The sequence below is a fragment of the Primulina tabacum genome, chromosome 2, assembly GCF_025594145.1.
Source record: "Primulina tabacum isolate GXHZ01 chromosome 2, ASM2559414v2, whole genome shotgun sequence".
NCBI classification, from domain to species: Eukaryota; Viridiplantae; Streptophyta; class Magnoliopsida; order Lamiales; family Gesneriaceae; genus Primulina; species Primulina tabacum.
In genome coordinates this window covers 52,631,529-52,648,491 of record NC_134551.1, presented here as the reverse complement: position 1 = coordinate 52,648,491, position 16,963 = coordinate 52,631,529, and the positions used below count along the sequence as shown (strand labels likewise).

Below are 16,963 nucleotides of genomic sequence, written 5' to 3'. Positions count from 1 at the left end.
TGGATTTTCTAGAGATTTGATTTTGAAAAAAATTTGAAACGATGGTCTTATATAAATTTCGAATCCATCATAATTAATGTTACAGTATCTACCATTTTATAAAAGTTGAGCACTATAAACGAACTTCTTTCATCCGATCTCACTACACCATCTTTTTATATTTTTATCCTTCGAAATAATCTTCACTTCTTAAAATTAAAATGCAAAATCGACAAAATTGCACACATTATCTCCACCAAAATTCTATGCCCAATCTTCTCCTCCACTAACAATCTTACATTTCGCATTTCTCATTTCTCATTCATCTATTTTCCTTGAACAATTGCTCAACTCCGAATTTTTGTTTCCAATTTGTATGTAAACTCTTTGTATACATTACTAAAATAATTGCTTTGAACCAAACCCAAATTCAGACCGTTTCGGAGTAAATTGCGAAGCAGCATCACGTGATTGTCACGTGTAGTATTCTCTACAAACTCACAGCCCTCGTCTAACTGGCGGGAATTCTACTAGCATTTCCCTCCTAAGCGCTTTCCTCACCGCTTCACTGTCATTACCTCTAACGGCAACATGCGAAAGCGGGGGTCTCCGATGATGGTGCCGGCGGAGACTCCATCACCTCAATTGAAGCAACAGGCGGTGATGGAAGAAGAGGAATTAGACGAGGACGTATTCCTCGAGGAAACCCTCCTCCATTACGAGGAGGAGGAGACCCAGCGCCGTGCAGTTGCTGAGCGTCTCGCAAAGTGGAAGCGTCCCGTGATCCCACAATCCTTTCTTTCCCATAATATCTGTATGTGCTTAAAAATCAAACTTCCGCCTTTTTTTTGGTTGTGGTTCAATTGTGTGCTTTTTGACTCTTAAATGATCTTTTTTTTTCCTGCGTTGTACTTGTAGCTTTCGTATGCGAAAACGAATTTATTGCTATTGTTTGTTGTAACGTGCCTCGAGGCTTGAAAATTGTTTTGCAATGGTATAATTTTTCCAGGTTGGGTCTATGATCTTTAAGTTATTTATATAGCAGAGTCTTTGCAGAATAAAGAACATTTTGGTTTATCTTGCGTGCAGATGGGGACGACAACTGTCTTAATTGTATAAATACGAGGTTGTCAAATAAAGATTGGATTTTTAACGGAACTTGCTCTTTTTTATTGTTTTTATTTTCAGTATTTCAACAGTTGGAAATTGACTATGTCATTGGGGATAGCCACAAGGACCTTTTACCAAATTCTTCCGGTCCAGCTGCGATTTTGCGGATGTTTGGGGTTACCAAAGAAGGTTCCCCTCCCACTCTCTCTCTCTCTCTCTCTCTCTCTCTCTCTCTCTCTCTCTCTCTCTCTCTCTCTCCACCCCACATAAAATAAGGGAATTCACTTACTAGTTCAGATGGGAGATAAATAATGTCAATGGCCCGTTTGTTCACCGGAAATCTGAAAAAAATCCTTTAAAATCTTTTGTTTTGCTCAACTCATTATTTGAGAGGAAGAAGTCTGGCATCAATGCACCTATATTTTAGTTACATAGCTCTTACAGTGATATGGCATATCTCCCTTTAAACATGAAAGCCGATTAATTTGCTTTTTTAATATTCAAATTTAGCTTATCCTGTTGTGGAACACAACATCAGAAACTTTAAGGTTTAGATTGACATTTAACAAATGTTTGTCTATAAATCCAACTTGCATAATAATGTCTCCTTGGAAAGAATCAAAGGTTGTGTCACTAAAATTTGGATTTTGAGGTTTCTTTGAATTTAAATTTAAATGTATGAAGTTGTATTGTTTTTCACTGACCACCTTGGCTGTTGTACTTGGAGTTAATTATTTTGTTTAATAAGAGAGCTGAAAAGACCAGAAATTTCCTCGTTGTAAAGTTTGGTATTAAGACAACATGAATCTCTGAGAAGTTTTATATTCTGGCCAGGACTCAGTGTTTGCTGTCACGTTCATGGCTTTGAACCCTATTTTTATATCAGCTGCCCTCCAGGAATGGGTCCAGATGATATTTCCCGTTTCCATCAAATTCTCGAGGTAATTTTGTCAGCTTACAGGCAAACTGGCGCAGATGAATATAATGATTTCCATCTATGCTCATACTTGGTTGCTACTACAGGGTAGAATGAGAGAATCAAACAGAAATAGTAAGGTTCCCAAATTTGTTCGCCGCATTGAACTGGTTCAGAGAAGAAGCATCATGTATTATCAGCAGCAGAGTTCTCAGGCCTTTCTTAAAATTGTAGTGGCTTTGCCAACTATGGTTACCAGCTGCCGTGGTATGAAATACTGTTTTTTCATCTCTTAAAACTTGTATGTATTTACATATCCATCCAAGTATGAGGTAGCATGTACTGTAGGTCCATGGTCCATACACTGCTAAATGAGTGCTAGTCATTATGTCTGTCGGATTATGTCTGTTGGTTCCTACTTATTTGTGGTTTTGTATTCTGGAACACACTTGTTGCTTTTACATCAGAAGTAGCAATTATGGTTCATATTAACTATTTCAATTGGATGCAAGGTGATTGAGATGCAGATAGCATACTCCATATTTTTTTAAAACTTCATATTTATTTCTTATGCTTGGCAGGTATTCTTGATCGGGGCATACAAATTGATGGACTTGGAATGAAGAGTTTTATGACATACGAGAGCAATGTTCTTTTTGCTCTCCGTTTTATGATTGATTGTAACATTGTTGGGGGTAATTGGATTGAAATTTCAGCTGGAAAATATAAGAAGACAGCAAGAAGTCTCTCCTATTGCCAATTAGAATTTGATTGCCTGTATCCTTACGCATAGATATTTTTAAGAGTCTTAGCAATGAAACTTCTGTTGTTTTCTTTGCAGACTTTGATTGCTTTGAACACTTTTTCCTTTACTGGTGCTCTTAGTTTTTCAGACTTGATCTCGCATGTTCCGGAAGGAGAATTCTCAAAGATGGCTCCATTTCGCATATTAAGTTTTGACATTGAGTGTGCTGGTCGTAAAGGTCTCTTTCCCGAGCCAACTCATGATCCTGTCATCCAGGTTTGCGGATCATCTTTTAGTATCATGTGACCGAGTACATGGTTTAAATGTGATATGGTGCTTTTGTTAGAATTTCATTCTGTGGCCTTTTGCAATTTATAGGTAGCCAATCTAGTGACCTTGCAGGGTGAGGATCAGCCATTGGTTCGTAATGTGATGACCCTGCAGTCATGTGCACCTATTGTTGGTGTTGATGTTATGTCATTTGACACAGAAAAGGAGGTTCTATTAGCTTGGAGGGTAATGGTCTTTTAATGTAAATCTACCATGCTTTGCTAAATTTATTCACATCAAATGCCAAACTACTTTGTTTAGGTGGGTTCAGAAGAAATTCGATTATTTCCCTTTCATATATTTATATTACCAACCAGTTCTGATATTGCTTGAATAGTTGTTTAATAGGACTTTACGCATTGATTTTTTTATTCCATTTGATTTACTTTCCCATGTTTTAGTCACATATTAGCACATACAGGTTAATCATGCAATAGGAAAGAATGCAGGAGATGCAGTGAGATTTATTATGGAAACACATTATATATTCAATTCATTCCTGTGTTTAGCACTGACTAGCTCTTCAATGTTGCCTAAATAGTTTCCTTTCTTGAACAGCAGTGCACGAGTATCAGTTGTTGTACATCCAATCTTAATTTTTTCATCTTCTAAATGCAGGACTTTGTTCGTGAAGTGGACCCAGATATTATAATTGGTTATAACATATGCAAATTTGATTTACCTTACCTCATTCAGGTTAGAGTTTATTTTCTTTGATTTTTTGCGGCACTTTATCTTTTAATATTTTATTTTCCATGAGTTTTGAAATTCTTTGATCCGTAAGAGCGGAAGGGTAAAACATTATCAGCGAAAAAAAATTTCCTGCAATGCAGAGGGCTGAGGTTTTGGGAATAGCCGAATTTCCAATAATTGGGCGCATCCGAAACAGTAGAGTTCGTGTCAAAGATACTACTTTTTCATCCAGGTCATGATTATTTCTATATTTCTAATATAGTCAAGCATCACAATAATCATGAGTATTTAGTTTTTTTCTTTTATGCGAGAAAGGTAGCTGTTTCTTCTTGATTTTATCCCCTGTGCAACCTAAATGTTGTAAGAAATGAAGAGTGATGCAGTTAAATATGAATGGTGTCCTTTTTTTAGTTCTAAGGTGAATGTGCTTGCTATTTCTCTAAACAATGACTTATGTGTTTATGTAGTTCCAAAGTAAACTATTTTCATTGATGTGCTTGCTTTCTATATATTGTTGATATTTATTTTTCTTCATGCATCACCAATAAAAGTTTAAGAAAAAGATGCACTTCTTTTTGTCCTAAAAGGATTTGGTTTCAACAGTGGATTGTCTAGTAAAATAGTTGGGGCATAGTGAACATAAAATACTAATACCCCGATATAATTGAAGATCTGTCAGGGCAATGGAGCTGAAAGTACTTATTAAACCTTTTATACAACTACTTTCAGTTGCAAGCCAAAACTCTGTTCTAAACATCAAGCACTCAGTAACATACAGAGTTGACATTTTGTATCATATCCATTAAAACATGAATTCCTGGATAGAGGTCGGCATGCTGCTTATCTTTGGACAAGCTTTCCCGGTTGAGAAAAGAAAAATAATATTTTCATTCTTATCTCTTCTGAAGAATGATTAAATCAGAGAACGTTCTCTGTTTGGATCCTTAATTTTTCTTGCCATGTAGATTCCAAAAAACTTCATATTTTGAATGGTTCAGTAGAATTAAGTATCCCGCTACCATTATATTGCAGATTCTTTTTACAAATATATCTCTTGCATCAGTACTATACCTTGCCGGTAACTCTGATATCTTCCACTGAAGACTCTGAAGAGTGACTGCTACCATTAGTGAAATCACAGGAGTCTAATATTTGTTTGTGGATCTTGGATTGATATCTGACTGATGGGATTTGGAATCATCAAATAGGCTGAAAACAGTGCAAAAGAAGTCATGTATATCTATCCAAGTAGGGTCATTAATTAGAGTGAATTATATATGAATATATTCAATATTATATCAGAGACAGGTCGTAGGGAGACCTTAGGTTCATGTCTCATTCCCATACAGCAAAATATTCACTGCTAGATTTTATAAAAAATGCTGCCTATATCCGAGATGTTTTAGATATTAATATTTTTGTTTACCATTTTAATCTTTCAAAGAAAACATGATCATATAGTTTGTTGTTAGAGCTGCACGAAGTAAAATGTTTTCGACTTGAGTAAACGGATACATGCAGAGGATTTATTAGAGACCAGACTTGTAAAATTTGCAACCTTTTATTCACCACGTCACCTTTGCAACTGATTATGGGTCCTTTTCTTTATTTTCTGCATCACTTTACAAGCTGATGGTGAGTCATAACGCTGAGCATATTTCCAATGATCATAATTGAAGTGGATTGATCAAGTATATGAATTCAAGGGATTACTTATTACTGTGTCCAAAACCTTGCATGCCTGGTTCAGCTTGAACTGCTATATATTAGCTGAGGAGGCTGGATTGATTGATTTCAGCTAAAGGGGACAGGAAATGCTTGGATTGGCCCATAAATTATAACTTTTACTTGTTGACAAAATTAATTATCAAATTCCTCGGTTTATATATCACTGAAACCATGAAACCTATATTTATTTCTGCAGACAATATGGGACACGTGAAAGCAAAGAAGTGTCAATTGAAGGAAGAGTTCAATTTGATCTGCTTCAGGTTCCCTGCTCCTGTCACTCCCACCTACAATCGGACCTATATCATATGATATTTGTTATATTTCTGATGATTCCACAGACTTTGGATCTCTTCCTGTCATTTGTGAATATTTTTGATTGTTCCATTCCGCTTCATTTTTGGGCAGGTTATGCAAAGGGATTACAAGTTAAGCTCTTATTCACTGAATTCTGTGTCGGCTCACTTTCTTAATGAGCAGGTGACAATTATTTTTGTTAAATTTGCTTGTGATTTTTTCTGAGAGACTTTATAATTTCGATCACTTCATGCTACAATGCTCAAAGGTTCTTATTTTTTTCGTTCCTGATCTTTCTGATTTTTGCATGCTTGTTGGATATGTTTGTTTTACCTGGATTGTGGTATGAAATTGATTTCGAATCTTCCGCTGGAACCCATGCATAATAAGTTTCAATTATTTTTTTTGGCTTTAAAGGTACTTAGCTTATATTGTTCCCAGATTATGTGACCAGTTTTTAATTATTTTCCATGACCAATAATTTTGGCCAAACCTTCCAATTCTTTACATGTATAGTTTTGGTCAACCATACACCCGGCCATAGAGAACATCACATTTCTCGCTGTTAATACGATTTTTTTTGGGAGACATATGACATATAATCTCCCTTGCCAGCAAAAAAGATATTCTTAAATGGTTCACTTATTTTAAATAATATTTTCACCCTTACTAGAAGATAGTACTACACATTCATATTTGTTTTGTGCTATTGCATAATTTAGTGCACTAAGTTGGTGTTTTCTTTGTTTAACTATCTATTATTTGTGCAGAAAGAGGATGTCCATCATTCGATTATATCTGACCTTCAGAATGGAAACTCAGAAACCAGGAGGCGTCTTGCTGTCTATTGTTTAAAGGTGCAATTTTCTGAATCTAGCGTATTTCATCCACCACTTAATTGTTGGTGCATCAAAGTGCAGAATCCTTTTGGTTGTGTTTGGTTGAAAGGGTTTGGATTTGTGAGGATTTCAAATTAAATGGATTTGGAATGCATGGATTTGATATTACTAGGTTGGAAAGTGGATTGAAAATTGAAGCAACGAAATATACTTGGACAAAACAAATGGATTTAAAAAATTGTTTTTATGACCCTGCAAACGAATGATTTTTTTCAAGGATAATATCGTGATAAGTTTCTGTTGAATATTTACCTGTGATGCAGTTGTTATCTAAACCATGAGACATCTCATAAATTTCAAATAGTTGGTCATAAATTATATATTTTCTCAAGTTTTATCACTGATGAGAACTGGCAGTTGACATTATAGAGTTTTAGTATGAATAATCATGGGGGCAGAAACAGTTTCGCTGCATATTGCTGTAAAGTATGGAGTCTTTGCAGGATGCTTACCTTCCACAACGACTTTTGGATAAGTTGATGTTTATTTACAACTATGTGGAGATGGCTCGAGTAACAGGTGTTCCCATCTCATTTCTACTGTCCAGAGGGCAAAGCATTAAGGTTATCTGGAGTCTTAAATTCTCAAGATGTGGATGGTTGAATGGATGGATGAAGGGCACCAACTGCTTATCTAAATCACAACCACTATCTGCAGGTCCTTTCTCAGCTTCTAAGGAAAGCAAAACAAAAGAATCTTGTCATTCCAAATGTGAAACAGGCTGGTTCAGAACAGGGAACATTTGAGGGTGCAACCGTAAGTGTGCATTTTGTTTTCCAGACATGTAACTATATGCATTTTCTGTGGATTAGAATGCAAACTTTGTATACTATGTATCCTCCTCATATGTGAATGGTAAATTGACTCTACTCAAATGTTCTAAAATTCCTCAATTTGTATTAATAGTAATGGCTTCTTAACATCTTTCGACCGTTCAATATTTTACACACATGTAATTTTGTATAGGGACATGAAACAATCATGCTTGGAAGCTTTCATTCCGTATGCCTAAAGATATCGAGGCTCGGAAAAGTTCCTTGAAATTTGAGACATGATGAATCAGCATAATTCTTTTGATTCTTTTGACGATTTGAAGGTTTCTAGAGAATCAGTGTCAAAAGTCATTTTGTGGGCTATTAAATGTGTACACTAGTTCAACTGACATGAATTGAATTTCGATTACAGTGAGGAGGATATGACTGTACTGATAGTTTTAAAGACAACATCTAAAGCTTTGATTAAATCGGTCACTTCCCACTTAAATTACGTCCATGGATTTTTTTAGGATTATCTGGGTCAGGTTCATTGGCCTATCCAATTAAATTTGTTCCTTAATTATCTGCCTTTAGTTTCTGTTTAACAAGGGCATCCTTATTACCTGAAGTTTGAAGCATTTAATAACCTCATCCTTTTCTTTTTGTTACTTTTTGTTGGACCCTAAATTTCCTTGTATTTGAAGGGAGGGTAGGAGTAGGAGATTTTTATGAGGTGCGGGGAATAAATTTATGATTCCCAGGGCTGAATCTCTAATGGACTTCTATATGAGAAGTGACCATTGTTTCTGTAGTCATAGTTTTTGGGCCGTCATTGACCTCCATGTAGATGCTTAGCACCGGGAATAAATCTTTGCTTATGAGATTTTTTTTTTGTCTTTTCTTTTCAGGTTCTGGAGGCTAGAGCAGGATTCTATGAGAAGCCCATTGCTACACTTGATTTTGCATCTTTATATCCATCAATTATGATGGCATATAACTTGTGTTATTGCACCCTGGTGAGCTACTTTTCCATCAACTGCTTTTGGGATTACAAGTGACTTTTGAGTTATAGAAGTTTGGATGTTTACCGTCTCTTGATGATTATTCTATAGGTAACTCCTGAAGATATTCGAAAGTTTAATCTGCCTCCAGAATGCGTCTACAAAACCCCATCTGGTGAGACATTTGTCAAACCAAATTTACAGAAGGTAAATGTTTATTAAGATATAGGAGAAAATCAAAGTTTTTTCGAATCAGTTGGTTTCAATTTATGTTATTTTTCTGAACGGATAAGTTTCAATTTAGGGAATACTTCCAGAAATTCTTGAAGAACTTTTGGCTGCTCGTAAAAGTGCTAAAGCAGATTTAAAGGTTTCCATGAGATTTTTTCTATAAATTATTGTGATATTGCTTGGTTTTTTATCCTGAAGTTGGTTGCTTTATTATTCAGTACAATTTGGATATACTCTGTTTTTTTTACATGAAACAAAAAATTTATTAAAAAAAGTAGGCAGGATTACAAAAGAGAGTAATCCACAATTCATGTTTACATATTTAAAAAACAGTTCTAAACTAACAACAGCATCATACAAACTTCCGATCCCTAACCAAATCAGACATAAATACCTAATGAACATTTCTCATTTCTCAAGTGGTTACAGTACCAATATCTAATGAACATCTCTCACATTATGCTTTCTTAGCTTTAAATATTTTTATGATGAAGAACACCCAAGTTTTCCATTCAAGTAGAATAAAAGAAGACAAATGAAAGAATGCATGAGAGGAAAAGGAAGGAAAGAGCACCTAAGTTACCAAATGATAAGTCATGGAAATTAGTTTCCTTTTCTTAATCTTTGTATGAGTGTGAATGTAACTAACTCTAGATGCCTGAAGATACTGGAGGACACTGTTGGATATGATCAATGGACTGGACATAGGTGATGTAAATTGTTTTCAGATGGTGTCAGCTACTGAATTAAACACAGAAAAGTGAAAATGGGCATTTTGAAACATGTTGCAAGTCATCTTAGTTCATTCGATCATTTATGTATCTTTAACATTACATTACTCTACATAGACTAATGGTTTGATTGGATTTTAGGAAGCAAAGGATCCTCTTGAGAAAGCTGTCCTAGATGGTCGCCAATTGGCTTTAAAGGTATATTCTGACATCTTTGGTGCTTTCTTGGGTTTGCCTTTACATTTTATTGCATGGCCACTTCTTGTATGCCTATAGATTTAGCAAATGTATTTCCTGTTTTTTCAGATAAGTGCAAATTCTGTATATGGGTTTACAGGAGCTACAGTTGGTCAATTACCTTGTTTAGAGATATCTTCAAGTGTCACCAGCTATGGTAATTGCTCTTGTGAAAATGCACACTCAAAGTGCATAACCCGTAAATTTTTCCTACTATGTGCTAATGTCAATTTTAAAGTTTCATTTTAACTGATGAAATATTAATCCTTCAAAGGCCGACAGATGATTGAACATACGAAAAAACTCGTGGAAGATAAATTCATTATTCCTGCGGGTTACGATCACAACGCAGAGGTATGTATCAGAGATAAATCTCTGTATAGGACTTTATTCATTTGGCAAATCTTGTTTAACTGAAGGCTTGTTTGGTGGTTTGTGAGCTTGTGGTCACTGATCTACATGTGGTGCTTTAAGTTGTTGAGCGGTGAAATAGAACATGATGGTACTCTCTTTATTCGATCAGAAAATATTAAGCTAAAGCTTATAACTTGTACATATCTGCGATATGACTGGCCTTGTTTCAATTATTAACTGGTGTGGAAGAAACAGCAAATAGTTGGTTACTTCTACATTTCTACATACTGTAACTATTCAGGGCAAGGCTTTTCAAAGTAATATGCATGAGAGCAAACATTTTTGTCTCCACTTCACATCTCTTGTCTATAGCAACCAGTATCACTATTACTCATGTAGTGGAGGTCAAGTCCCTCTTAGGTTGTACTTACGTTCCAATTGGGGTCTGAATGTTGAAAAAAGTGTGTTTGTGATGGCAGTGGGGCCCTTCGTTTTAAAAAAAATAGATAATAGCAATTTTATTGAAATCAGTTAATCTAGAGCTTCTTTTAAATGAGATAAAAATGCCAAATCTGTCCCATAATCCGAGGTGGAGGTAGGTGAGACTCATCCTCCGTATTCTTTTTTGTTGGTTTATAGTTAAACAATAGAAAAATTATAATCTCTCCACCCAAGAAAGAGAGTTTCCCCGAAAATTTGCAATTTACCCATCCTCCTCACTTATGATATTTTTAATGTTACATAGATAACTCGAGTATTGTCCTCGTATCGGTAAGAATGAGAACTCTGCAATATGAGATGGACAACTTTTTTATGCCATAAACAAATCTCATTTTATGCATATGATTTCAATCTTATTCCTGCTATCAAAATATGTCATACTGTCTATAATTACAATGCATGTATATTTATCAACACATTTGAGCTGCAGAAGTCTTGAACTTGTTGTACATGTTACTTAATTATCTCAAGATTCCAAGAACATTGTGGTTCAAAATTCACGCTCGAATGTTGTTCAATATTTAATTTTTATGTTCCTTAATTTTATATTACATAGGCTGCAAACAAGATTACTAAGCTTTGCCGCAAATATATTGGATGATAGTAAAATTTCAAGGTTATTTCAGTTGCTGTAAAAGTTGGTTGTAGCATTTTTTTGAATGAATTATTTATTTAAACTAAACCAGTTCTCTTTATTAGTTTCTCTTCAACCAGCTAACCAAAAGATTCTTATAACTCTATGAGAGATTACTGTATGGTGAGAAAATATATTTATTTTAAGAATGTAATTGTGATATAAAAATCAAGTTTTATGTTTTTTTGCAAAGTTAAAAACTACTTGTGATTGTTTAGTATTTTTTACATTAACTAAAATCAATTTTGATTTGTTGACATCACATTTGATATGATATAGATTATGACTAGTACAATTCTATTTATGACTAGTTCTTTTCTATTGTGGAGAGTTGCATAATATGAAATAACATAATTCTAGTCTGAGCTTGTTTCTTCTCTTGTTATGTATATGCTTTCTACAATTTATAGCTCCGTTATATACTTTTTGGTCACCCTCGACAATAGACCTCATCAATTGGTTTACAGCAGAAACATATCTTTAGAATTTACAATATTGTGATTGCAGGTCATATATGGAGACACAGATTCAGTTATGGTGCAGTTTGGTGTGTCCTCAGTGGATGAAGCCATGAATTTGGGTAGGGAAGCTGCGGACTACATCAGCGGTACTTTCATCAAGGTATATACTACTCTGTAGGTTTTTTGTGCTCCTTTTGCTATATATCAGCTATCATTTGACCCTAGATACATGTGCATCTCGCAAGCATGAATTGGGAGAATCTGAATTGTTGATCAGAAATTGTACTCTCCTTTGTTTTTTATGTCCTCACTGAATTGTTTAGCTGCCTTTATGTCTCTCATTGGCTCTCTCGTCTTTTACCCGTTTTTTTAATTTATATATATTCATGCTATGGTCTGCTTTTGTTTTACAGCCCATAAAACTAGAGTTCGAGAAGGTTTACTATCCATATTTATTAATAAGTAAGAAGAGATATGCTGGCCTTTACTGGACAAACCCAAACAAATTTGACAGAATGGATACGAAAGGTTAACCTGGTGTCGCCGTTCAGCTTCTTTATACCATTGTTATCAATATTCGCTAGTGTATTCGAGTTACATTTTAGTCATCTTTTTGGTGAAATTGTTCCGGTTGTAGGGATTGAAACAGTTCGAAGGGATAATTGTTTGTTGGTCAAGAACCTTGTCAGTGAATGTCTTAACAAAATACTTATAGACCGAGATATTCCGGGCGCTGTTCAGTATGTCAAGAGCACAATCTCAGATCTTCTTATGAATCGTATGGATTTATCACTCTTAGTCATCACCAAGGTAAGAAATTGAACCAACAATAGCGCTCTTAACCCTTTCTTTCTGTCAACTTCGTCAAGCTTTTGGGTATTTTGATTGTTCTGTTCTGTTTGAACATCAGTCTTTCCCTGTCACATAGGGTCTAACAAAAACTGGAGATGACTATGAGGTTAAAGCGGCACATGTTGAGCTTGCCGAAAGGATGCGCAAGGTAAGTAAATTTTTCTTCAATTAGATGTAGTTGATTTGGAAATTTTATCAGCTTTGATGGTAGATTTCTTATGTGTAGCATAGTGTTCAAAATACTACATTAGCTCGAATGTTCCAACTCACTCTCTTGATTAGCTTGAGTTTTAACCCACATAGGAAAACTAAGATAATAATGGAAATCAATTTACCCTTTATGAGACTTTATTGCAATTCTTCACCGCTTTAAGTGATATATTAGTTGAAAGTTAAGTTGATTTTGGTATGTCAGTGCTACTAAACCATAATTGAAGCTCTATTTTGATGTTAATACTCGTTGAAATATAATAATCGCAGTCCCTGAACAAGTGTAACATTGTAGTAAAACATTGTTTGTCTATGTCTAATTTCGTATAAAGTCCATGTCTGTGATTGCAGATGGATAGTTTTAGTTGGTTTATCATATTAGAGTTCCCTTTTCACGATTGGAAATCCTTAATACTGAATTTAGGATACAAAAACATGTAGAAGCTATTAAAAGCTAACATCATGCTCATTATCTCACAAAAAGCCCTTGATGGAGTTAACAAGCTTTATTAACACACCAGAAAATTTTGAACTGGCTTGTTTCTAATAACTATTCACTTGGTATATAAAGTTTCATAGTTGTTAAAAAAGTCATCAAGATGCTAGGATTAAAGCTCTAATCCTATTTATCAAAAACAATACTAATAGGCGAGAACATGCAAGATTTTTAGTGGTTAACCTCGATGCAAGCTTGCCACCATGGCAAATTCCACTATATTGTCAGTTAAAACTGAAAATCAAAGGCTGAGCCTTGTATTTGCATAGTGGACTATGCGTTTTGTGATAGCATTTAGGCTTCTTCCACAGGGGGACATATTTCAGGGCGATGATTAGGCTACATACTGAGACCATGAGTTTGTGTAGGTTCATGCCTTCAAGGCACAACAAGGCGTAGCCTCTGCGCCCGCAGACATGCCAAGGTTACCCTGACTGTAAAGTACACATCTAAGTATGCCTTAAAATCAGAATTCGAGCCAAGTAGCTTAAGTAATCTGAAATAGGACCGTGCATTCTAAATGAAGTTCAATGTAATGGCCATTGATTTTTTCTTGTCCATTAATAAATATTTGTTTATTGTTATTTAATGCTATGTCATATATATTAGATGGTATACGACAAAATCTTTTTCATCTATCTAAATTCTAAACCATATTTTTCAGACCCTGACTTTATAAGGCAGGTTCCTCTACTGCGCCTTGCTCCTAGACCCTAGGGCGCATGCATGTATCTGTGGACCTTGCCTTCAATAACTATTGCATATTCCTCATACCTCTCTTTTATGTTCTCACCAATTGGTATGGTATTTGTGATATTTCTGGAAGAAACTCTCGAGATATAAAAGCTTCCGGTTCTTAAATTGCAGTTTGAAATTCTCGTAATCTAATTGTTGATTGTGAAGGATTTGTTATTTTATTAGATATTCAGAAAATTGATTAGTAAATATACTCTTTTTTCGATAGCGAGATGCCGCTACTGCTCCAAATGTTGGTGATCGGGTACCTTATGTCATTATCAAAGGTGCCAAAGGTGCCAAGGTAATTTATTTGTTGAATTTTTTGTTTAATGCACTACACAGAATGTATCAAGCATGTTAACAAGTCCTGATTACCTATTTCAAATAGGCATACGAAAAGTCAGAGGACCCCATCTATGTGTTAGACAATAATATTCCGATAGACCCTCATTACTACCTTGAAAATCAAATTAGCAAGGTTTGTGCGGCATTTAACTTGGTTCTTTTTTTAAAAAAATTTTGTTGATTCCAACCGCTATTAACTACGTTTATTTGCAGCCGCTGCTAAGGATCTTTGAACCCATCCTGAAGAATGCTAGTAAAGAGCTACTTCAAGGAAGTCATACAAGGTCCATTTCCATTTCTACCCCTTCAAACAGTGGAATAATGAAATTTGCTAAAAAGCAACTAAGCTGCATTGGATGCAAGGCTTTAATAAGGTAAAAGCTTCGGATAATTTATTCCATGTTTGATTCGTGATAGTGATCCAAACTAACTACATTGTCTGAGTTTTCTTCAATTTATTGAGGTTTCAAGTCTTAAAATGTTTTTTCTTACTGAATTTGGAATGACACGAAACTGGGCAGCAGGCTTCCCATATTTTTCTTCTTACTTTGTGTACACACTGGTTTTCGGACAAATACCTTTTAACCGTTTAGGCTTTCATCTAATTTGACCTTACAACATGTGAATAAAGAAGCTATCTTAGATAGGCGTGCCAAGATAAATGTAATACTCAAACAAACATGCAGTAGTGAATATTTGATTTTAAATTTATAAGGTACTAGTGTAACCATTCTTGTGCTTTGTACCAGTAATTCCGATCATACTCTGTGCTTGCACTGCAAAGGAAGAGAAGCTGAACTTTATTGCAAGTCTGTGACTAATGGTATGCTGAAAAGTCATCATCATGGTCAATGTGTATTCAATTTATTAAAAATGCATGAAATTCTTGCTTCTTCAATTACGTATTCTAACATATAATTAATTATTTCATTCTCAGTTGCTGAACTGGAGCAGCTTTTTGGGAGGCTATGGACACAATGCCAGGAGTGCCAAGGCTCCCTTCACCAGGATGTGCTGTGCACTAGGTTAGCTACACCTGCATATGTGGGTTTATATTTGTTATTTTAACATCCCATCGACGTGGAAAGTTGATGCTTGGTTTTGGAAATGCACGAGAAGGGGATGGTATTATGGTGATTTAATGAGGCTGTGTATTAAAGGGTAATAAAGGTAATCCATTACACAATATGAAGGTACCATAATCTCCTTTATGTTTATCCACAAAAGGCATATATAAACTTGTTAACTGTTAATTAGGGGTTGCAATGTAAAATATCATCATTAATGAGTGAAAATTGTGAAATGGACAAAGTTCAACTGCATCTGAGATTCGAACAAGGTAAGACCGGAGCCACCGGTGATTCTTTAATCCTTTCCCTCTTACTAAGATTGAAGAAAGTCCTTGTGAACTATGACCAATACTGTTGTGTACCTTAAGAATCCTACAAAATAGATAGGCAGCGAAGGTCGGGCTGGCATGAGCGTTGTCTTGTTCCTTGATAAGCTATTGTCTGCATTGTTTCCATCGCTGTTATGAAGGTTTGCTTTTTCTCTAAAAATATTTATATCTTTGTCAGTCGAGACTGTCCAATATTTTACCGGAGAAAGAAAGCACAGAAAGACATGGCAGAAGCCAAGCTACAGTTAGATCGATGGAGCTTCTGATCTTGTAAAACTGGCTCTCTACATCATGAACTCCCTGTTTCTATCATTCTGGAGATACATTCAAGTATCCTGGAGTTCATGCCGGTCCATTAAATACATTCCAGTAAAGTTCTACATGGTTGGTGATGACATGGGGCATCTTTATTATGACTTGATACTGTCCTTGCAATAAAAGGTAACGAGAGGTCGAGGCATTTTGGATGCAGAGTAATGTCTGAAACTCTAACGTGATCCCACATACAGAATTTGCTTAAGTTCAAATCTTGTACGAGATGTTAATCGATGAGGGTCAGCTGCAGTATTGGGTAACCAAATTTCAACACTTTCAGCAGCAACCGGATGGACCTGGGCAAGATTTTGGCTTTAGAGTTTTTTTTGTGTTTCAGGTTTGCTCAGTAAGATTACTTGTAAGAGTTTGTGGTACCCTATACCTAAAACAGATGGCGAGAATATAATCATAACAGATCTTTTTCTTTAGTAATTATAAATATTTTTTTTTATGTAGTTTATGTGTCATCGATCGAGTCTTTTGAACATATGTACTTCACTACTTCTCATTCCAAAAAACAAGAGAGGTATGAGATAAGATTCGATAGTGATTGGGGATGAAGAAACTCACGAGGTCGGCTCACGCTTTGCTTCAAACGCTTGTCAGTATCAAGGGTCATCTAAAGTTATGAAGATTCGAGTTGCGGTGATTGTAGCTACTGTATGTCATATTTGGAATATAAAGAACATAAAATTATTTGACGATGACCACATTGAACCATATGCCATCTTGAAAATTTTGATCTATAGGATGCATGACTCATACTTAAGATGTAGTCTATGCCTCTTCATATTTTTAGATGGAGCCTCAGGGTATGGATCGTGAATTTGCAGCTGGAGGTCCGGGGTATGCTCTGTGTATATGTATTTTCTTGGGTATGCCAGTGGTAATTGTTTGATTGTTTATTTACGATGTCTAGGCACACCATTTGGTGTCAATTGAGTTTGTATCGATTATTATCTCCAGAAGAAGTCAAATGTATTAGTATAAAATCTTTGTATTTGTT

At 35.3% G+C, this 16,963-nt stretch overlaps 2 protein-coding genes across 2 annotated transcripts in view; both read left to right on the top strand.

The window, feature by feature from the left end:
• LOC142536889 (uncharacterized) overlaps positions 1-16,963 on the top strand; it is a 90,454-nt gene that overhangs the window by 5,643 nt on the left and 67,848 nt on the right. The gene's annotated exons all lie outside the window — the stretch shown is intronic.
• On the top strand, positions 324-16,774 carry LOC142536886 (DNA polymerase delta catalytic subunit). The gene is made up of 30 exons (XM_075642277.1): positions 324-793; positions 1,168-1,278; positions 1,924-2,030; positions 2,113-2,272; positions 2,587-2,782; positions 2,891-3,026; positions 3,129-3,266; positions 3,699-3,776; positions 3,914-4,005; positions 5,698-5,764; positions 5,910-5,981; positions 6,569-6,655; positions 7,141-7,260; positions 7,355-7,453; positions 8,361-8,468; positions 8,565-8,660; positions 8,758-8,823; positions 9,557-9,613; positions 9,722-9,809; positions 9,927-10,006; positions 11,649-11,762; positions 12,016-12,130; positions 12,240-12,412; positions 12,531-12,602; positions 14,125-14,199; positions 14,287-14,376; positions 14,457-14,617; positions 14,993-15,066; positions 15,181-15,268; positions 15,821-16,774. Exons 1-30 carry the CDS (start codon positions 571-573, stop codon positions 15,906-15,908), a joined length of 3,231 nt encoding a protein of 1,076 aa, XP_075498392.1. The 5' UTR covers positions 324-570; the 3' UTR covers positions 15,909-16,774.

Bases quoted from the DNA above. Each gene is read 5' to 3' on its own strand.
- LOC142536886 (XM_075642277.1), top strand. From the start codon at position 571: ATGCGAAAGCGGGGGTCTCCGATGATGGTGCCGGCGGAGACTCCATCA. The intron at 2,273-2,586 runs GTATGAAATACT...TATGCTTGGCAG, and splicing joins TATGGTTACCAGCTGCCGTG to GTATTCTTGATCGGGGCATA. The intron at 9,614-9,721 runs GTATATTCTGAC...CTGTTTTTTCAG, and splicing joins GTCGCCAATTGGCTTTAAAG to ATAAGTGCAAATTCTGTATA.